The following is a 22598-nucleotide window of genomic DNA, read 5'->3' as shown; positions in this document are numbered from 1 at the left end:
TAGACGGCCCCCGTTCAAGCCCTTCGCAACCACCGCTTGTCTCTTCCGGGGTCGGGCAGTAGCTTTTTCCTTTCATCAACTTTGCCGAAATCATAAACGCACCATTGTGGAGGGAAAATCTTATAAATACGGCTCTATAGCACGATCTAGTAAGAAGAAGAATGGTCATTTATCCTAAATGCCCTGTAGCCTCCTTTTTATTAGCATGGCGCGAACACACCATAAACAAGACACTACTAGACGGCTCGTAGACACTTAGACCGAACCTGCTCCGATACCACTTTTATCACGACCCGACTGGGGCCACGACGGCACCGGGCTAACCACCGAGTACCGCTCATACTTTTATCCATCGTACACATCAAGCGTTCATTCATTAATCTTATACTCAAATCATAGGAAAACCATTTTTTTTCACCTTGAAACATAATTACCTTTATATACATAAGCCCTTCGGCTATTAAAATAATATACATACGATAAGGACATCGTGAGACCATACTACCCACATATGCGTATCTACGAGCCTCTACTAGAGTACTAGACATATGGACGGGACAGGACCCCGTCGTGCCCAAAACATATATGTACACAAAATAATAAATCAATGGCACCTCCGGAATAATGGAGTGCCCTCAAATCTGCGAAGCGCTGTGAATAACGGGTCGCTTCCCGTCTACCCGCGGGCATAAACACAATGGGCCCAAAGAAAACGACGTCGGTACGAGTTAGCAACGACCGAGTATGTAGCGAGCTGGATAATAACATGATAAGAGCATGAGGAATAAGATAAGATAAAATAACCGTTCATTTCTCATAATACTTTTTAAACATTCGTCATGTGTACTTACCCCCTTATTCTCCTAGAGATACACTTGTTACATCCACCTGCTTACACATACAATAACTTACAATGCAGCACATCCACGTACCCGGCCATATAGGCTCGGTATCACCCGTACTCGGCCCTCTCTGGACTCGATAAGATCGTCCGCCCTTTCGGACTCGACGCTATCCGTGCCGCCTTCCGGACTCGATGCTATCCGTACTGAGTAGTGGGAGTGCTATGCATACATACATACATACATATACATAAAAATACATAAATGAAATCAACATCATCCTTAGCATTATCATACATCTGTCATTAAAGCATACATTAGAACATCAAAGCAAACTATAGGCGATGTCAAGCGATACGAGGTCGTGGACCCCCGATTACATTATGGAATAATCATAATCATCATATCTCACCTTGAAGGGACTAACGTTTTAAGGTGAGTGTACACAAGAAAAAGCATCAATGGAACCATACTTAGAATCATTATCTTCATGGGCATCATATCTCACTTTAGGATTCTTTAGACTTAAACTCATCATCATCATCCATTATCATACTCGTGTCTTATCTCTTTTCTTTATCCTATACATAAATAGGTCCTTATAGTCATAGACTCATAATTGCCGTTATGTAGGAAGATCATGGAAAAATGGGAAGATTCATGCCACAGGAGTCATGCCATAGAAGGAAAGTATTAGCCTTACATACCTCTTTCTTTTAACAATTCTATCGCTTGATTGTTCTCCTTCGAGGCTCGCGTTTCTACCTTCAAGAAAGTTCGTATTAACATTAGCTAATCGATTATAAGAACGTGCTTACTAAAGCTAGAGAAAATCGGGCAGCATTTCCTTTATTTATACCACTTTCCCTCACGTCACATATCAACTCCCAAATGTCTATAAGAACATTTACAACATTATAATCAACACTCTTTATTCATCTACAAATTTCACTCCAATTCATCTATAGTCATGGTCATAGCACACTAGTACGTTTTCTCACATATAATGTTTATCCCGTGTTCTAAATGTCATTCATAACATGCTTACAATCACAACATATCAATATTCATGACTCATTCCAAACTATTATTCACAATCTCATTATTCTCATCTTTGTGACCCATTTTCTATCTCCTTCCATCATCTAAGTCTTTCAACCTCTCATTACCCTAAACAACATGGAAAGATCATAAAACTTACCTTAGATAGTGTAGGAATAAGCTTTAAGTGGAAATACTTCTCTTGCACCAAAACCCTAGTTCACTTTCAATGGAATTTCTTGACTTGGATGAACTCTAATGAGTTTCTTACACTTGATTTCCTTGGTTTGATGAAGTTGATCCTTACTCTCTCTTGGATTCTTGTAGGTGAAGTGTGGAGAAATGTTTAGAGAGTTCTAGAGAGAAGGGAGTGAAGGGAAATGAAATGAAATGAACTTGATCCCCTTATTAATAATACATAATCTGTCCCGCCTTGTTTCTACGGACCAACATACGGTCCGTATAAATTATACTGATCGTATGTCTGGCCGTAGATTTGGTCCAGTGAATGCTGCCAATTTGGGCTAAATATACGGCCTAACATACGGCCAGTATGTTGGGCCGTATAATGCCCAGCTATTCCGATTTCATTCTCGTCGATTCGTTTGATCTCCACTCCTTATGGAACCTTCTTAACACTTGTTTAACACCTCATTAACAATCTAAGGGATGTTATAGCTCTTCTCCAAAACATCATTAAGTCATCATTAATTCGTTACTCATAAATCCTTTCCGATACATAACGTATGTCTTGCCTTTCTTGGCAAACTTTCTTCTATTACCTCGAATGCCTTCGAAATCTCAATTAGGATCATCAAATGCTATTTCTTACTTATCGAAACATTGTATACTTCGTGCCCTTCGTTAGTCTATTCACTGTGCATGAACGAAAATTTTTCGAGGTGTAACAATTTAAGGGTGATAGGGTCACTATGCTATTCACACACAAAAGGAAGAACGAGGGACAAGTTTGAGAGTCGGAGTCGTAAGTGTGTCTTCTTGAGATATCCCTACAAAAAGAAGGGTTGAAGATTGTATGACTTAGAGAACGATGAATATTTAGTCACAAGATATGTGGACTTCTATGAGACTAAGTTCCCCTTTGCTGTAGGATCAGGTAACTTGGTCGATAACATAGAAGTGATCCCGGAAGAAACGGAGGGAGAAAGAAACCAAAACAACTTCGAAGACTACCAGACTGATAATGTAGGTACGAACGAAACTCGGATAGATAAAGCAAGAACATCAGATACCGAACCTATAGATCAGCCAGAATTAGACCTAACATATGCCGGTCCAGATAGAGAAAAAGTGGTGGAAGTACAGACGGAAAGTGTCCGGGCTAATAAAGTGCCACCGAAAGAACAATTGGGTCGGGATAAACGTCAGAAGCATGAATCGATTCGATTGTCCGACTACGTCACTGAAACATTCCTAAAAGAAAGTCCATCAACGCGTCCGCCCGATCCTCAGCAACCCTCAGGTATGCCTTACCCTTTAGCTCACTATATATCTTGTGATAATTTTTCCTCGCAACACCAAAGCTTTCTTGCAGCAATCACCGCAGGAACCGAGGCAAAAACCTTCTCGGAGGCAAATGAACATTGGAGAAAAGTCATGCAGCAAGAGATCCAAGCATTGGAGGACAATGGAACGTGGACATTAGAAATATTACCACCGGATAAGAAAGGGCTCGGATATCGATAGGTGTACAAGATCAAATACAACTCTAGCGGCACAATCGAGCGTTATAAAGCTCGATTGGTCATTTTCGAAAATAAAAAGGAGGTTGGAATTGACTACAATGAAACGTTTGCCCCAGTTTCTAAGGTAGTAACCATTCGGACCTCCCTGGCAGTTGCGGCTGGGCAAAATTGGGAGTTGCATCAGATAGATATTCATAATGTCTTCTTACACGGTGACTGTATGGAGGAAGTTTATATGAAATTGCCACCAGAATTTTATGTTCCTGGTCCGGATCAAGTATGTCGACTCCGAAAATCTTTGGATGGTTTGAAACAAGCCCTACGGTACTGGTTTGCAAAATTGTCAAGTGCTTTGCTAAAATAAGGGTTCAAGTAGTCGTACTCGGATTATTCTCTCTTCACGATGCACCAAGGATGTATGCAACTTAAGGTCTTAGTCTATGACTTGATTATCTCTGGAAATGACCATAGTGCCATTGAATGATTTAAAGACTATCTCCGAGCATGTTTTCACATGAAGGATTTGGGCCCTCTGAAGTATTTTCTGGGAGTTGAAGTTGCATGTGGACCAACAGGGTTATTTCTCTGTCAACGGAAATATGCCTTAGATATAATATCTGAGTCCGGATTACTAGGAGCTAAACAAATCAAAACACCTATGGAACAGAATCACGGTTTGGGGTTGGCCGAATGAGCCAATTTGGGAGATCCGGTAGATTGATATACCTACGCAACCTGAGTTGTCGTACTGTGTGCATGTTCTGTCCCAATTCATGCAGCAACAGAAGGAAGCACACTGGAACACGACTCTTTGTGTGGTCCGCTACTTGAAGAAGAACCCAGGACAAAGCATTGTGATGAGAAAAGATTATGATCTCCATTTGTACAGATGGCGTGATTCGGTGGGGCTGGATGTCCGTTGACTCGAAAATCACTTCCTGGTTGGTTTATCTCCCTCGGGAATTCACCCGTGTCATGGAAAACCAAGAAGCAGCACATTGTCTCTCGCTCGTCAGCGGAGGCGGAATACCGATCACTGGCAATGAAAGTCTGTGCATTGAATGGTTAAAGAGAATTTTGCATAGTTTGGGCGTTGAACATAAATCTCCGGTGAAAATGTATTGTGATAGTCAAGAAGCATTGTATATTGCACAAAATTCGGTGTTTCATGAACGGACTAAACACATTGAAGTCGAATGTCACTATGTACGGGAAGCACTCCAATCTGGTATAATACTTCTCAGTCATATGTCAACCAGTGAGCAATTGGCTGATGTGTTTACAAAGGCTTTGGGCAAATCGCAGCATCAATATTTGATTGGCAAGTTGGGCATTCGAGACCCTCATGCTCCAACTTGATTTACCGGGGTTGGGGGGGGGGGGGGTGGTGGTTATGGAACCCTATTATAATCTAATTGTAATAGTTTTATTTATGGTGAAATTGTAGTTATGTTAGTATAGGATGTGTAGTCCTATTATAATAGGGTTATCTTATTAGATTAGGAGAAGGAAGACCTTATTTCTATATAAGACGGTCATTATAATGAATACAATGTAAAAAGAATTCATTAATTATTCTTGTCTCTCTAAATTCTCGTCCTTGTCTCAATTTTAACAGTATGCATCAAAAGGAGCATCTACGACTTCTAATGGTTTCAATTTAGCCTAATCATCCAACTAGCTCAAGAAATGTTGGTACCTTTTTAGGCCAAGAGGTTGATTTTTAGAAAAAACAATAATGCAAAGATGATTTCGATACTTAATTTTTCATGGATACCCAAGATAATCTCATTTCAGCATTTTGCTCTAATATTAATTAATTGTTCACTAACGCGGTTGAAAAGAATTCTTCAAATATGTAAAATAGATTAATTAAAACTTGACTGGAAGAAGCGTATTTGACATTAGCACTCAAAAAGACTGAAAGAGTAATGGTAGATGTTTTCTCTATCTCAATATATTTGTGAAGCTTGTTGATAGTGATTTATATTAAAATTTGATGAAAATTTCTTTTAATTTATAACATATTATAACATAAAAAAATTTAGAAGGAATCCTATAATTTTGCATGTGAGGGTTTATTTCTTTGGTTTGGTCCAATCATAAATAATTTATGAGTTCAAGTAAACAAAGAAATGGTTGAATCAATTTTTTTTAATTAAAATTCAATTTTTTCAAAATGCAAGACAGTAACAATTTTTTATTTTTTCAAAATTCTTAACACTATTTTAAATATAGTTAAAACTATTAATTCACTAAAAATTGGTACAGCTCACTATCGAAACTTTAAAAGGACAAAAAATAGAAGAAAAAAAAGGCTAGACATATTGATACTTCCCATTTAGGGTGTGTTTGTATGAAGGAAATATGTTTCAAAAAATGATTTATTCAGCTTTTTCATGTTTAGGGTGGTTCAAATATTTGAAAAAATATTCTTTTCTAAGAAAAAGAAATTTCTTAATAATTACCAAAATTATGAATTTGAGCTGAGGTTCTACCTTAAACGACATCTCTATTTTTCAATTCAGGGGTAAGGTATGCGTACACTCGATTCTCTTCAGACCCCACTTTGTGAGATTATATTGGCTATGTTGTAGTTGTCTAAAGATATGGAAAATAAGTTTCACAAGTGACGGTAATCCAACTCATTTCTAGACACTTATTTGAGATTAAGGGAATTTATTTACCCATTCAAAATGTGAAGGGGGTATTGTTTCCCAAACCCAAAATGTTAAGAGCATAAAGTGACCTTTACTCTATTTGTTTAATTACCCGTTTGGCCATGAGAATTTTTCATTTTTTCCCAGATTTTTTTTTTCTCTTTATTTGAAAATCAGCGTTTGGGCATGAAAATTAATTTTGAAAACACCTAAAACTCTATTTTCACTTTCAGTACATTCAAACAAGGCCAAAGTCATAGACAACCCCCTAAACTTTTCCACATATTCCTCATGACCACCTAAACTGACTCTTATTCCGATTGAATATCTAAACCCCTCCAATTTGTACCATTTAGACACCTTTTGCTGATGTGGCAAAGTGTGTGTAACACACACAACAGAGGCGCGTGAAAGGCATTATTTTGCCAATTTCTCCATTTTTTTAATCTCTTCTTCTTCTTCTTCATCTTCTCTCCTTACCGCTGACGCTGACGCCACCGCTACGCCGCCGCCGACCATCTTTCTCTTTCCCCTTCTTTCTCCAACCACTCACCACCTCATTTTCCTCCAGATCTGTCGCCACCCACGATACCACCACCATCCACCCTTCTCTCTCCCTTCCTCCTTCTCTTCTATAAAAAATGGAGCTTGTTCGCTAGAAAAAATGGAGCTGCCACCACCATCATACCCCTCTCTCTCCGTTCCTCCTCTTCTGTCAAAAATTACTCTATCAAATCTAAACCTAAAAGCAAAATAAATCCAAAAACAAGGAAGAAGAAGTGGGGATGAAGATGACCGATGGAACGGCGGCGGCGGAGGAGAAAACATGTTCAATTTCAATTTTGGGACTGCTTTGATCTTCCGTATTGCTCTCTTCCCACCAAACCTAGTAACATTCATTTTGTTCCTTCCAGCACCATCTAGATTGTGATATCTTCTTCTTGATCTCCACTGCTTATTCACGTCTCCATGGAATATTTTTGAAATTAATTCCATCCCTTCTACCTAGTCTTGTTTTGTGGTAGGGCTTACACACCACCCATGAAGATGATCAATGGGTGGGTGATTTAAATTGGTGAAAATAGAGGAGATTGGCGGCGGATTTTTGGTTTGTTGTGGACATGGAGGAGAAGAAGAGTTGTGGGGGGCGAGGGGGAGGGGGTATGAATTTTTTTTTTTTAACTTATAATTATTTTGGACCTCAATTGCCACATGTCATTTTTTAATTAGTTATTTTGTCACGTCATCGCGAGTGTATCACACACAACTAATATTTTTTGCTCATTATCAAAAAGGTGTCTAAATGATACAAATTCGAAGGGGTTTAGATATTCAATCGGAACAAGAGTCAGTTTAGGTGAACATGAGGAATATGTGAAAAGTTTAGGGGGCTGTCTATGACTTTGGCCTTCAAACAACCAAAAATCCATTGCAAAAATTATAACCAGACACCACTTCATCTTTAAAATTTCAAATAAAATAAAAAGTATTTAGTTTTCATGACCAAACGCCTACTTAGATTATATATAAATTTTTTACGTTTATCAAATACCAAAAGATATGATAAAGAACCAATTTTTTCAGAAAAAATATTTTACTTTTTCCTTCAAACACGACCCTTAGTTTATGAAGTTCTTCAAAACCAAAGCCACCAACGTTAATACGTATAGTCTTAAATTTGCCATGTAAAATGTTAAAATCGGGAAACTTATTAAATATAGAAAAAATACTCTATTTGGGACAAATAAAGAGGAAAGTAAACTCTTGCTCCCTCCGTTTAGTTTTCCTTGTCCACTATACAAAAAATAGTTGTCCAATTTTACTTGTCCACTTTAGAAAATCAAGAGATAATTTATCACTTTTTTCCTATTTTACCCTTAGTATTAATAAGTCAAAATTTTCAATTCTTTTTTCTAACACTTTGGAATTATACTAGTCAAACTTGGCTTAATATGAAAATTTTGGCTCCAAAACTAACTTTTTATAGGGAATACTAGACGGCGTATGCCCGTGCGCCCAACACTTTGGATTATAGTGTATCTATGTGTATGTAGTTATGTTTGGGTAGTGATAATATATATATTTTATATTGCTAATAAACATACATAAGTTTGCACCGTTTATATATATATATATATATATATATATATATATATATATATATATATATATATATATATATATGTTCAAAACATGATTAATATAACATTATAGTTTGTCTTTCGTATCCAAAACTTTATTATAGTAGTGTTTGCTACGAATACAAAGTTGGCAAAAATTTATTAATACTTTTTAAAGAGAAGACTTGTTTAAAAGAAAACTATTTTCCTCTCTTTGAGATAAAACAATAGAATTTTTAAGATCGGTTGATACTTGAAATTTTAATTCGATTAATTTAAAGGTGTAAAATATTCTATTAACATTGTTAATGTATGTAGATTGGACCTAAACAATACTTATTATTTTTTATCAAATTTTGATTTGGATAATTCTAATTCAAATTATTAAATTAATTTTACATGTTTAAAGCGAAACAAAGTAGAAATTTGATTTTCTATTTAAACGAAGAACTACTATTTTTTAATTTTTGGTAAATATTCTTGGTTTAGCTCATTTTACTTGTCATGTTGTCTTTTGCATGGTTTTTTAAGGAAATGTCAATTAGAATTATTTTTGACTAATTGACCTTATTAATTATTTGATCTCCATTGAATGTATTTTTTTTACGACATTAATCTCTTTTCACATTTATTAGAGTAAGGAAAAAAAATGAAAAAGTAATTAAATTCTATCTTATTTTAAAATATAAATATTTTAAGTATATTTATTTTAGTAAACATAACAAATAAATGACATGGCAGAATAGCAAATACAACAGTTAAATATCTAGATTAGATCTCAGGCTAATATAAGAAAAGAAAGAAAATTGTATGGTTTGGCTACTTAACCTTTTGAAGAAAAGTAATAATATGGGGTCTATGTTTTTTACTGTACAATAATTTCATTTACTCCCACTAATGGGTTGATACGCATGTGACTATGAATCCACCATTATTGACTTAATGGGGATACATTGGGAATTACATGAATATTGTTTGCTTTTTTAATATGGGGTGCACATTTTTTTTTCTTGAAATTGCTTTTTTTTTTTAATATGGGGTCCACTTTTTTTTTACATTGCTTGATTTTTTTAATCTGAGGTTCACTTTTTTTTTCATGAGTTTGGAGATGGTGAGTTCCATTTATTTTTAATATTGCTTGGTGTTTTTAGTATGTGTCCCACCTTATTTTTTTTATATTACTTGGCGTTTTTTTTATATTACTTGGCGTTTTTAATGTGAGGCCCACCTTTTTAAATTTTTTTTTTTAAGGTTGATGACTGACGACGAAGCATGACCCATGCTTCTATATAGTAGTAATGTGAATTGTTGGAACCAATACTCAATTGGCTGCACGTTTTCTTTTTGTAAGCTTTAATTGATTTCAATTATTAAATAATTAACAATAATTAGGGATAATATGGTAAACTTTTTATTTTATTTTTGGTTCATTAATAGGCGTGCCAAACAAGTAAAAGTGGACGGATGGAGTAAATTGGGAGGGAGGATGTATTTTATTTTTTTGATAATAACAAGATTATTTAATTTAATAATCACAACACACAAACAGAGAGTAATCACAATAGTGGTGTCACAAACTGGTTTGTGCCAAAAATGCAGAATTGTATGGACTCTTCAAACCCCATTTCAAGTGGATCCAAATCCGGGTCAGACTTCGTGATGGGTCAAAGGGTCCATTTCGTTGGAGATACTCGCAGGATCGGAACAGTGAAGTACGTGGGAGAAGTAGAAGGGTATGAGGGGAATTGGGTTGGTGTTGATTGGGAGAATGCTGATGGTAAACATGATGGCTCGCATAATGGAGTTCGCTATTTCCAAGCTCAAGGTCCTAAAACTGCTTCGTTTGTACGACCACACAATCTTAGCTCTGGTTTCCCACTCTTGAAGGCCCTTGAGTTTAGGTATCACGGACAATCCACTAAACAAGAAGAAGGTAATACATATTAACTCTACTTCATAATTGCTCTCATTGTTTTGACAAGACTCTTTTTCTTTACTAACACTCTTTTTGGATGGTTGTTACATATTGTTTCATAATGTATGCATTATATTGTAGTTGTACTTTGTTGTATTGTATCACATTGTATTATTTTGATGAATACAAGGTTTGGATACATTGTATCATTTCCCCTCGTTACATAATCTCACACATCGACAATATGAAGGATAAATGTACAAGAAAATAGGGTATGGGGGTAGAGCTACTATGCGAAAGGTAAAGTAAAGGATAAAGGATAAAATAGGATTATTAGATAATAAGTAAAGACCAAATGAGAAAAAGAAATAAGGCAATGACGCGATCACACCAAATTGGTCGTTACACAAAATGGGACTTCTTACATAACGATGGATTTAACAACAACAACATACCCAGTGAATCCCACAAGGTGAGGTCTGGGGAGGGTAAAGTGTACGTAGACCTTACCCCTACCTCGGAAGGTGGGGAAGCTGTTTCCAAAAGACCCTCGACTCAAGAGAAAACATGACGAACTAACGAAAGCGAAAATCCATGATAAAGCAGTCTGAAAAAAAGAGCAGTAGCTACCACAGAAAAATAAGATAATCGAAGTACAAGAAACAACAAATAGTAGCAGGAATGAAAGGACAATAAACTATAGAGCAAAGCTGCGACTACTAGTGTGAAGGCATAAGCGGGACTACTTACTAGCCTTTTACCCTAATCTGAGTCCTCCATAACCTCCTATCTAAGGTCATAACGATGTATTTAACAATAAAATATAATTAAATTTAAATAACAATCAAAACAAATATTGTCCTTTTTGGTGGTTTCTTGTGTTTAATGAAATTGATTAGTCAAATTAGTATGCAAAGTTTGGATTTTTCAATATATGTTACCTGGGTGCAGAAGACTGTTGCTTTCCCTAGAGGGTGATTTGTTTTTTGGGTGCTTGATGAACATGGAATTGTAGAGTAGTATGCTAAGTTTAGTTTGTTCTTTCTTCTCGATGTGTTTCAAATGTCTATTTTATTTTGTTTTCCTGTTTATTTTTACAAAATAAAATGCCTTTTTCTTATCAAAATAAAATTAATGTTTTAAGAGTAGCCTTTTTAGGTTCTGTTGACAAAATAAAACTTATGAGCTGAAAGATATGTGATTTAACCCTGTTAAGGAAAGACTACAAGTGTCTGAATCAACAACTAAAATAGTTCTATCAAAGTGAACGAGCCAGCCAATCTGACTGTGTAGTTTCAGAAAGCATAGGACCTAGGAAGTCACTCTCCCGGTATTTCAACTATACCTACTAAATGAAACACCTGTTGTTAGTTTCTTGGGCTCGGAATCTATGCTTTTCCATGACGGGTTCTATTTGGCTCCAGCTTTTACCTTAATTTTGCAATCATTTTTTATCTTGTAGAACAAAGACATCGTTCTTTGAACAGTTCTATACTTCTTAATTTTTTTTCCTTTCATTATGCTCCAGATGAGATGTATGTTCTTTCTGCGACAAACAAAAAGGTATCTATTGAGCTACTGGGTAAAGATAAAATTCAAAACAAGCTGAGCCGATTTGATGAGTTGACAAGTGCATCTCTTGCTTACTTAGGGGTTAGCTCAGCTGGACCCCCAGGTCAAATCAATGCAACTATACCAAGTAATTATGTGCTTCTCCACGTCCCTAGTTTTTCCTAATTGTACATGATCGTTCCTTCATATTTTAAAGCTTCGATCTGTCATTCCCACTTATGCGTTACTTGCATTTTCTGTTAACTGAAGTCTATGACTTTAATTTTGAGATAGTCGATTATGAAATTTCTTATCTTCTTTTGTATCATTCTGATTACTGATTTATTAAGGTTTGGCCAGGAAGGAAGATATGAGTTTGTAGGCTTTTATTTTCTGAAGTGTTTCTCCTGTCAGCATTCACATTTATAGTTGGGTCTCCATCTTTTTAAAAGTTTCTTGCTTATAGTTATTCCAAATTGAGTTTCCATGTTTGACTTGATACAATCATAAAAAAGAAGAGTTCCCTGCAAAGTATGATGTGTCATATGAATATCTGTACGGGATACATCAGCTGGCTGGATTCTACCGATACCTGCCTGGTACTACTCAATACTGATGGAGCAGCCAAAAATAAACCAGGTAGAGTTGTAGAGAAGGCTTTGGTGGTATTATCAGGGATTTCAATGGGAATTGAAATGTTGGATTGTCGAAATGGATCCTCTTCACCACAAATGCATTTGCAGAAATCAGTGCAGTCTTGAGAGGCCTCCCAATAGCCCTTAATTTGGGTTGCACCCATTAACTATTGGAATTGATTCGCAGGAAGCTATCAACATTATCACTCAAGGCAATACATTATATTGTATCATTGTAGATGACTGCAGATCAATTTTGGTTTAGCACTCAGCCCCCCATTACAACATGTCTACCGTGAAGCTAACCAGGTGTCTGATGCTTCGGCAAAGGAAGGCTGCAAGTTGGATGTTTTGGGGGGAACACAATGATAGATTTAGTTCCTCCAGTTTTTGTTTCCTCTTGTTCTGGTATCCAAGGAAGATCAAATGTTTGTACTAGACTTTATTATTAACAAAATGTTATCCATGTTACCAAAAAAAAAGAATTACTACTGTAATGAGAGTTGATATTGCATATTGTTGAATATATGCCGCAGAACCAAGGATAGGAAAGGGATAAAGATGCTTGAGAAATGTTGAAGATGGACCAATATATCCTTGAGTATTATGTAAACTATTGTGAATTTTCCTTAGGAAAATGGATGGTGTTGGGAACGGAACAAAGATGAAAAGTGGATGTTTGATTGGGTGAAAGAATTAATAGATGATAGCATTTGTTCTTTTTAAAAAAAAATTACATGATGGTAACTAGCCGGGCCAGCTTGCGTGCGCGTAGACTAATCAATCGGGAGCCGGCTACAATGTCCAAGCCTGCTACAATGTGCAAGCACAGATGTTGAGTACATATATGCACCAAGGTTAAAGCAGCTGTGTTCGCACTGAGTGCTGTAGATGGGAATTGAACTTAGGATCTCGAGGCTATTGTTTATATGCCTCAACAACTCAACCATCCCATTGAGGACGATAGTATTTAAGTTCTTATCTGGACGGAAAGCTTGTTTTTGCATTTGTAGTTGAGTAGCATTCATTTGTAGAGTATCAATATTTAGTTAATTTCCAAACCTTGGTCGTTCTTTTTCCTTAAATGGATGTGATCTTTTCGATTCAGGACCAATCATATTAAAAATATATGAGAACATTGCTGGTGAATGCAGTAAGTCCTGCTAAGGTTAAAGGTTGGGTTGGGTGATCAAGGAAAAGAGAGTTGAGAGTGGAAGGGTTGAAAGAACCAGGAACTAGGATTGCCTAATGCTGATCAGTTTTGTCTAGGGTTTTAGGTGTCTATTGCAGCAGGTAGGTTTGAAAATCAGAAGAGCATGCAATTTAATAGGAAAGGCTATTGAACGCCGAGAGGTTGAAAAATCAGGTCTAATCTAGCAAAGTTTTTGACGATTATATTTGCTAATTAATCAATCACTTCAGCAGTATGGCCAAAATACTTATGAATACCGCTGAACTTTTTTTTATTGTCTGAACATGGGAATGCAACCTAACATATACAGTTGTAGTTGTTGCAATATTGGGGTTAGTAGTCTTGCTTCCCCGATATTTGTTTGACTTGCATATTTCGAAGCTGTTAAGTCTACAACCTATTATTGCACCCTAGGGTGTGGTCTAGTGGTCAATGAAGTGGGTTGAGAACCCTGAGGTCTCAGGTTCAAATCCCAGCAGAGACAAAAAACTAGGTGATTTCTTACCATCTGCCCTAGGTACCTGTTGCTGGTGGCAGGTGACAGGTATCCCGTGGAATTAGTTGAGGTGCGCGCAAGCTGGCCCGGACACCATCGCTATTAAAAAAGTCTACAGCCTACTATTAAAAGTCTACAACGGTGTAAAAATTGCAAATACATTCAATACTTGTGAAATTGAACATGACTTTAGTGAACTGAAAGCAAGAAAGTAGTCTATCGAGCTTTTCCCGTATACTATTTATTCTAGTATTTTCATTATAAGAGTCAAAAGACCTACAATCTCTAAATTCCATGTGGTCTTAAGAAGAACATAGTACAATGAAACAAAAGATCCATATAGGCGACACCAACTAATCGGGATTAAAGGTTATCATGTTGGTACACTTACATTAGGTGAGATTCTGGAATTAGTCGAGGTGCGCGCAAACTGGTCCTAACACCACGGTTATCAAAAAATAATTATGTGAGATGTACCGAGGAGTGTTTAGATTTATATATCAGTAAAAAAACAAGAATTTCTAGTGGTAGAGAACCCTTAATTTGTCTTAAAAGACAAGTTTTTGAGTGTTTGAATGAAACGTGTGCAAATCAAGCAAATGGATATTGAGGATTCATAGCTGATCCTAGCAAATTAGAGATTGAGCTGCATGGTTTTTGTTGTTGTTGTTGCTGCTTTCTATCTAGTAACATTTTCTTACATATTAGTTGGTTCAGTTTTCCCTACCTTCACAAGGTAGTTGGTTGTGCGTACACAGTACACACTACCCTCCCCAGACCCCACTTTTGGGATTACACTGGGTTTGTTGTATTTGTTGGTTCAGTTTCATAATTCAGCCATGTGAGCTTCCTAACAGGAAACAATCTTTTACCTGAACTTTACATGCATTTGTTGCAGGATTAAAGGAGCTTGATTTGACTGGAAACCTGCTTTCTGATTGGAGGGTAATGCATTGCTTCTCTGAGTGATATTGAATCCTATTCTGTTTGGTTGTGTAATTTTAGCTTATTGCAGATTGTAGCTAGATCCTTTTCTGAAGCACTCTCTACCTATTGACTGGTTATGCGACGTGATGATTTTTACTCTGTCCAATTTTGTGGTGATATAGTTTTATTTTTGGCATAGATTAACATGACATACTCTTCATAGAAGACAAACTTTTGTGATAAGTTATAAAAAAGGTGAACTAGCTAATGGGAAACATCAGATCATGGTTTAAATCTGAAATGGTTAATTGCTTCTGAAATTGAATAGTTTCAAAGATCTGTTGGGTTGTAAGTGTCTTGAACATTAGACTGAAAGCTTGTCATGTGAACTGGGTTGAAGTTTAGATATCAACATGGAAGGAGAGGGGAAGATTGTTTCTGTGCTGATTTCCTTTTCCATAACACCTTTCCATTCAGAGTTTTTTTTATTAAATATATTGCATTTTCAACTCTAAAAGGTCCAATTCAACTTTGACCTACTATCGAGAAAGCATTTTAGTCCCACTTTTTGGTCATAATACTTAGTTGGACTGCAGAATGTAGAGAATCAAAGTCGAAAAGAGTACTCATATTATTAATTGCATGACTCTCTGTGTTCATTCATTTTTGTGCATTGTCGTATGCAGAACTATGGTACCAGTGCTTTTGCTCTCTCTAATCTAAAAATACTGTTTAGCTGAGCAAGCATATCTTCGCAGGAAATTGCTGCAATATGTATAGAGTTACCAGCTCTTGTAACTCTGAACTTATCATACAACATCATGTCTCACGATGTAAGTGGGATGCCCGTGCTAAATCACATCAAAGTTGTTGTCTTGAACCACACTGGTATAAGCTGGAAACAGGTGAGAGCAGCCTTGCTGTCTTCTTGCGTTTAAATTTAATCGTTTATTGAGTTAGAGGTACTTCATTTTTCAGGTCGAAATGCTTAAAGACTCTCTCCCTCTTGTTGAAGAGCTCCATCTGAGGGGAAACAAACTGAGAAGAATAACGGTGTGTTTTCCCCTAATAGAGTTGTTGGCAGTTGAATATCAAATTTCTGATGTTATTATCCACAAGTTTTATTAGGTCTTCTTTACTGAAGATAAAGAGCTGATTTGAAGCCCATGAGTTTGCATGATGATTCATCTGTTATCTAGCAGAAACTCTGTTGTGACTCCAACCTTTGCTTTTGCTTTTGTACCTGGATCATTATCATTTCCTATGAGGGAATGGACCATATGGGAGATAGAGGATAACTACTGGCCATCAGAGGATTTTGGGGAGGTTCTCTTAGCGATGGTCAAAAGATGATTGTGGGATACACAACCAAATACTCCAGATAGAATGCCAAATTTGGTTTTGTTATGCCATTTCTTATAGTTGAAAAGGAAAATTCATATATCTCGACTCTCGTATTGACCACTCAGATTTTTATGGGATTCTGCATGGTAATAACAAGTAATTACTTAAGTTTGTTTGCCACATGAAAAATAGGGCGATGAAGTTTGCTACTGCTGTCAGCCCATTAGGATGGAGAACATTTAACCGGGTGGAAACCAATTTAACAGATTATGTCTAGACAAATGTCAGTTCCAGATTTACCAGAGCCAAATTTTTAAACTTTCAGATGAAAGGCATATAGCTCTATTCTCTGATTAAAGTGCCGATCAATGATCATACTTCATTTCCTAGTAACTGACATCAAGAACAATTATTATTCTACTACTCTCTCGTTTGTAACCAATAGAGTACTAAATGAGCTTTCCATATGAAGTACAAGGATGAATTTCTTCCTATATGATCTTTAAAATATAAATTTTACAGCAGCCTAGTGGTCAATGAAGTGGGTTGAGAACCATGAGCTCTCAGGTTCAAATCCCAGCGGCGCTAAAAACACTAGGTAATTTTTTCCCATCTGTCCAAGCCTTGGTGGATAGAGTTACCCTGTACTGCTGTACTTGTATTGGTAGGAGATAGCCCTGTACTTCATGTAATTAGTCGAGGTGCACGCAAGCAAGCCCAGGCACCAAGGTTATAAAAAATGATCTATAAATTATTCACTGATTGCTTAAAGATTTTTTTTTCCTTCTTTTCCAGCCATTTTCTTCAGATATTGTTCATGGATTCGATTCTCTTCGTCTTCTCAATTTGGAGAATAACTTTATAGCCGCCTGGGATGAAATCTTGAAGCTGTCACAGTTAAAAAGGTGCTGCAAATTAATGTCCTCGTCAAACACATTACTGTTATGTTGCATCTCATTGAGATTTTAGTTTGCCGTCTTGCATTCAGATTGGAACAGCTCATTTTGAATAACAACTGTATCAGTCATATCTGGTACCCTGATCATAATTCATCATCTGAACCACCCAACAGTCATGAACTTCTTGGGGAAAGCTTTAGGCCTTTCCAGAATCTTCGTTGCCTTCTTGTGGGTAATACTACAAACTCTTTCTAGAACTAACATTAATCCTGGATATTTAATTGGGATTTAACTGGTAGGTTACTTGTTGCATTTACAGGAGATAACAAAATTGAAGATCTTGCTTCTATTGATACTCTTAATCTTTTTCCTAATTTGCTGGTAAGATTTTTTAAAGTACAGACCATTTGATTTGATTGCAATTTTTTCATGAATAAATTGTGATAATGATTTGTTATTATAGGTTAAACATTTATCTGGAAAACGAATGTAATAAACTGGTGTTTGGATCTAACTTTTTGTGTTGGAGCTTCCTATGAAGTTATCTAAATATATAGTATTACACATTAGATGCATATGTTGAAATCATGCAACCACTACATGTGTGTCTTTTTCTCTATCCTCCAGTATCTTCCAGAACACGTTGCTGGTATGGTAATTATGGCATAATGTGGTTGTTTCCAGTGGACCTCACTTTGTATCCAAATGTTTCCTGTAATTTAGAACTTTGCATTTTACTCGAGGGATAAGTTCATCTCTTTACATTTATTATGGGTTTATGAGAACTATAAACCAGGGTGGTTTTTCTTAATTGTATTAGTAGCTGACCTTTGTGTACTTGTATTTGAGACAAATTCTTGGATTGGTAGAATAAAAATAGTTTTTCCATCAATAAGTCTCAACGAGCTAAGTGCAAGCTAGCTTTTAAAGCTATAGCCATGTTTAGCTGTACGTGTCGTCACTAATTTGAGCTATGGTTCTGTCTCACACATTGTAGTTTGTGCTACTTTTGTTTTACCTCTCTCCAACATTCAAGGTTCTTCTTGAAGCGTTTGAATCTTGAGTGGGTATTTATCAGGCATAACTATAATCGAACAAATAAATTAAAGAATTGTTAAAAGAATCACTGTTGACTAACAACTATTCTAGAGATAGTATTTCTTCTCAAAGAAAACTATTCTAGAGATACTACACTTGTCAAAAATGTTCAAAAATCAAAATTTCTGACTACTTAAGCCCTTGCATTGACATGCACAAGGTAGGGGTAAGGTCAGCTTACACGCTACCCTCCCCAGGCCTCACTTGTAGGATTACATTGGGTATGTTGTTGTTAAGACCTTGCATTGGTCTATTTGGTATAATATAATGGAAAGAGCTAACTTAACATGTCAGAAGGGGTGGCTATGTGCAATTCTTGTAACTGTAAGGAAGAAAATGAAGTCCCAATATTGTCTTCTTTTGTCGAAGTTCTGTTATCATTAAGGACCAAAGGATTTCTAACTGCAGTAATCCACAGTTTACTAGCCTGCTATCTATACAAGTGTAGCACCTAGAAAATTCATGTTTTTTGGTCAAATTTTTGGTAGGATATAAGGCTTTCTGAGAATCCAATAGCAGATCCAGGGAAAGGTGGTGTGCCCCGGTTTGTTTTGATTGCCCGCCTTGCAAAAGTTGAAATTTTAAATGGAAGCCAGGTAAACTCCTCATTTTCTATTGGCTCATTTTGCAAGCATTTGAAGTTGCTCAAGTCTTCCGTTCCTTCTATTTCTTTCAGGTTAGTCCTCGAGAGAGGAAGGAGTCTGAAATCCGGTATGTTCTCTCTTTCTTATGTAGCATGTGGTAATAAATTCAGAGTGAATACATTAGATCGTATTATTATTTACCTATGCATCTAGAAATCTTACTTCTATTTATTACCATTCTCACTGGCTCTTTTCTTATCTTAAATTTATCATATCCTCTAGCTTCACTTATATAGTCAAATGAATAATCATAAATCCGACATGTAGCTGGTTTATTGTTGAGAACCATGCTTTAACTTATCTTTGTTATCATTAGTGAAAAGGTGGCACCTGTACCTGTAAATTTAGTCATCTATGTTAGTCCCTCGTTTCTTTTTGTCCTTTTTTTCGCTTTTGGGAGGGGTTGGGGGATAAACCTATATTAGTCTCTTTATGTTTGAAATATATTTACCGAGTACCCAACAGGTACCGAAAAAGTGTTCAGACCATGTATTAAAATTCAACTTCAAATTTGTTGGAGATATTTATCGAAATTATGGGAACTTCTAAACTGAAGCCAAAATACTAAAGGAAAGTTCTTATTCTTCTTTCTCTTAATCCTACATCAGCTGCTCTTTGAGAAGCTAATATATCTGTTATACATACTGTGAGATAAATTAAAAGCTAAAGCCATTTGCCTCATTTGAGGTAGCCTATTTATATGGCTAAAGCCATTTGCCTCATTTGAGGTAGCCTATTTATACGTCTTCTTTGAACCCCGCAAATCTTGAGGCAAATTATTTGTTGGTTATTGTTATATTCTTATTTTGTTTTGATATTTTTTTCCTTTTTGGTTTGCAAGCATTGGTGGGATGAGGCTAGTGTTGTTTACATTGTTGAACTTAAAGGCACTTTACTAAATTTTAGTGGTCATTGTTCACATAGTAGACTTTGAAATCCTTCTGCAGGTATGTCCGTTTGGTCATGTCTAAATGCCACGATAACCCAGAGGAAACTAAGAAGCTTCACCCCAGGTATTTATTTACGACATAAATATATCTTCAGATACTTTTGATATGGCTCGTATATCAAGAAGCCAGCGTTTGGTATATTTGGTCTCTGGGCAAATGTTAGCTTGTGCCGTTGGTACAAATTGTTTCGAGGATGTTTTGAAAAAAGCTGCAGTTCCTACATTGAAAATAATTACCTCTAACCTATTCCTCTGTTTTTCGATTTACTTGCTTATATGTAAGTTATATGCACTGACAAACAACTTTTACACGATCAGTGTATTTTGACCTTTTATAGAAGATTGTTTCCCTTTTTTTAATATTACCAATTTAATGTTTGTTTGTAAAATTCATCTACTGTTACATTTTAAGTGACCTGATAGTGAATTTTTTTCAAACCGTCAATGCATGGAACTTATACTCATTTGATAACTACATTTACTTTAGTATCCTTTTGTTTCTTAAGTAGAGAGTATTAACTAGGACCCCTACTAGCACTCTCAGTATGTGTTAATTGATGCAGATTTGCAGAGCTGAAAACATTTCATGGGATTGAGGATGAAAAGGCTGCAAGTGGAGCAACGGGTCCACAAAAAATGTCATTGAGCCTCATTTGTATGGACTGTCAACTCTAAACTTCTCCACATATAGATTTTATAATCTGATTCATGAAAATGCTCTTACCGCTTATGCTCGCCTTTGTGCAGCTATTACCCTGAAGTGTGTTGCAGCATCAATTGGTGAAAAGGCCCCATTGACTAAAAAGCTGCCTGTGACAACAACGGTATGATCTTTTTCATTTACTGGACAAGCATTTGTTTCCTGTATGGTTTAAGGTTTCTACTCATCTCTCTGTTCAATTCAGGTTGGCAAGCTGAAAATACTATGTGAGAGTTTCTTCAAGATAAAATCTATTAAACCGAAGTTGTTTCTTCAAGAAGAGGTACATATAAGTCACTTAGATTTATTAATAGATTATTGTGGTATCTTGCTCTCAAAAGTGTGGCCTAGTAGTCACTGGACTGGGATAAAAACCATGAGAGACCAAGGTTCAGATCTTAATAGAAAAAAAAGCTAGGCATGTGTGGCACGCTGGTGTGACATGTATGGAAGTAGTCACTGGACTGGGATAAAAACCATGGGAGACCAAGGTTCAGAGTTATCCGGTATGTGTTGGTGATAGGTAGCAACTATTCAGTGGAATAGTTGAGGTGCACACAAGATGCTCCGGACCACCGTTATTAAAAAGAAAGATAATTGCACTATTGTAGTTTCTTTAAATTTCCACAACCAAGTATTCTCAATATTTTGATGAATCACTGCATATTTATCAGTTTTAGAATTTTGTGAATTTATGTTAAGAAGCTTTGTTGGACTTCTCAGGGCTCACCATTACCAACACTGCTTGATGATGATATGGCATCCATAATTGATTTTGGAGTTGGCAATGGATCAACAATTCTTGTGGAAGAAGAGTGTTAATATCATAAGAAATCTTGGAACTTCGTCATGCAATATACATTCTTGTAATTTGAGAATATCTTTTTTGACTTGCATTTTAAGTTTCTGCTCTAAGAGTGTGTTCATCAGCCTACTATCTCCCTCCTTCCCTTTTCATCCGTCTCAAAAAGTAATTGTACCAGATTGCAGGATGTGGTTGGTTTTCTGGCTCATACATGTAGATGATGTTTTTTGGACACTATAATATACCATCGCTAACTGTCAGAATTTGGGAAAGTGTAAAAGCCTCTCTACCCCGACAAGGGTCTGCGTACATCATACCCTCCCCAGACTCCACCTATGGGACGACACTGGGTATGTTGTTGTTGTATAAGCCTACTGTTTTATGAACGAAAATAAACGCAAAAAAGCAATGTGGGCTCAAGTGAAAAGTGGGAATCAAAGAGCAAGCTTCTTCGAAATGAGGTGCACATTTTACCGAGAAATGTGTGCAGAGCGTGAGTGTCAAGGAATTGTCATTTGGCGCCAAATTGGGATTTGGGTGCCAAGGCTTACAATTGACAAGGCATGTGTGGCACACTGGTCTGACATGTATCAAGCACATTGGCACATGATGGTTTTTACAATTTCTATTAATCAGGTGATGGACGTTTCTACTAGGTTATGAAAGACTCTTAAACGTAACCTAGCAATTGCATGGTAATATTATTATTATTATTATTATTATTATAAATAAAAAGTTTTGGGAGTATCTCCCTTAATATGTGTCTTTACATTTGCTCTGTGGCTCAAAAATGTCTTGAGTCCATAACGAATCCCTATTAAGTGGAGAGGCTGAGTTGACCGACTTGACTGTCGCACAGAAAATTGAGTACTAGCTTGTACTCGATGCATGCCACTTCTTACATCCACCCTCTCACGATTAATAAAGAGGTTAACTATCTCGAAAAAGTTTATATTGTTTATCCGAATTGTTTCAATTACAGCTAATTGATTCTAGCCAATCGTTTAGTTCGCCTAAAGCTTAAAGAATGTGAATTTACCACATCAAGTCAATGACTGCCACATGTCAAGAACT

The 22598-nt window shown here is 36.3% G+C and overlaps 1 protein-coding gene across 3 annotated transcripts; it reads left to right on the top strand.

Annotated features, from left to right (window-relative positions):
• Positions 1 to 9837: 9837 nt before the first annotated feature.
• On the top strand, positions 9838 to 22286 carry LOC132050207 (tubulin-folding cofactor E). 3 transcript variants are annotated; one of them, XM_059441337.1, is made up of 15 exons: positions 9841 to 10302; positions 11813 to 11983; positions 15057 to 15103; positions 15844 to 15990; positions 16064 to 16138; positions 17225 to 17334; positions 17418 to 17560; positions 17648 to 17709; positions 18915 to 19022; positions 19103 to 19137; positions 20018 to 20083; positions 20583 to 20674; positions 20767 to 20843; positions 20925 to 21108; positions 21211 to 21410. In XM_059441337.1, the coding sequence occupies exons 1-15, from the start codon at positions 9963 to 9965 to the stop codon at positions 21237 to 21239; spliced, it is 1686 nt and encodes a 561-aa protein (XP_059297320.1). In that variant the 5' UTR covers positions 9841 to 9962; the 3' UTR covers positions 21240 to 21410. The 3 variants fall into 3 exon arrangements, with proteins under 3 accessions (XP_059297322.1, XP_059297320.1, XP_059297321.1); XM_059441338.1 differs by lacking the exon at positions 21211 to 21410 and adding an exon at positions 21443 to 22286 and having other exon boundaries at positions 9847 to 10302; positions 20925 to 21002; XM_059441339.1 differs by lacking the exon at positions 11813 to 11983 and having other exon boundaries at positions 9838 to 10302; positions 21211 to 21414.
• Positions 22287 to 22598: the final 312 nt, after the last annotated feature.

The sequence above is a fragment of the Lycium ferocissimum genome, chromosome 3, assembly GCF_029784015.1.
Source record: "Lycium ferocissimum isolate CSIRO_LF1 chromosome 3, AGI_CSIRO_Lferr_CH_V1, whole genome shotgun sequence".
Taxonomy (NCBI): Eukaryota; Viridiplantae; Streptophyta; class Magnoliopsida; order Solanales; family Solanaceae; genus Lycium; species Lycium ferocissimum.
This window is presented reverse-complemented; position numbering and strand designations above follow the sequence as displayed.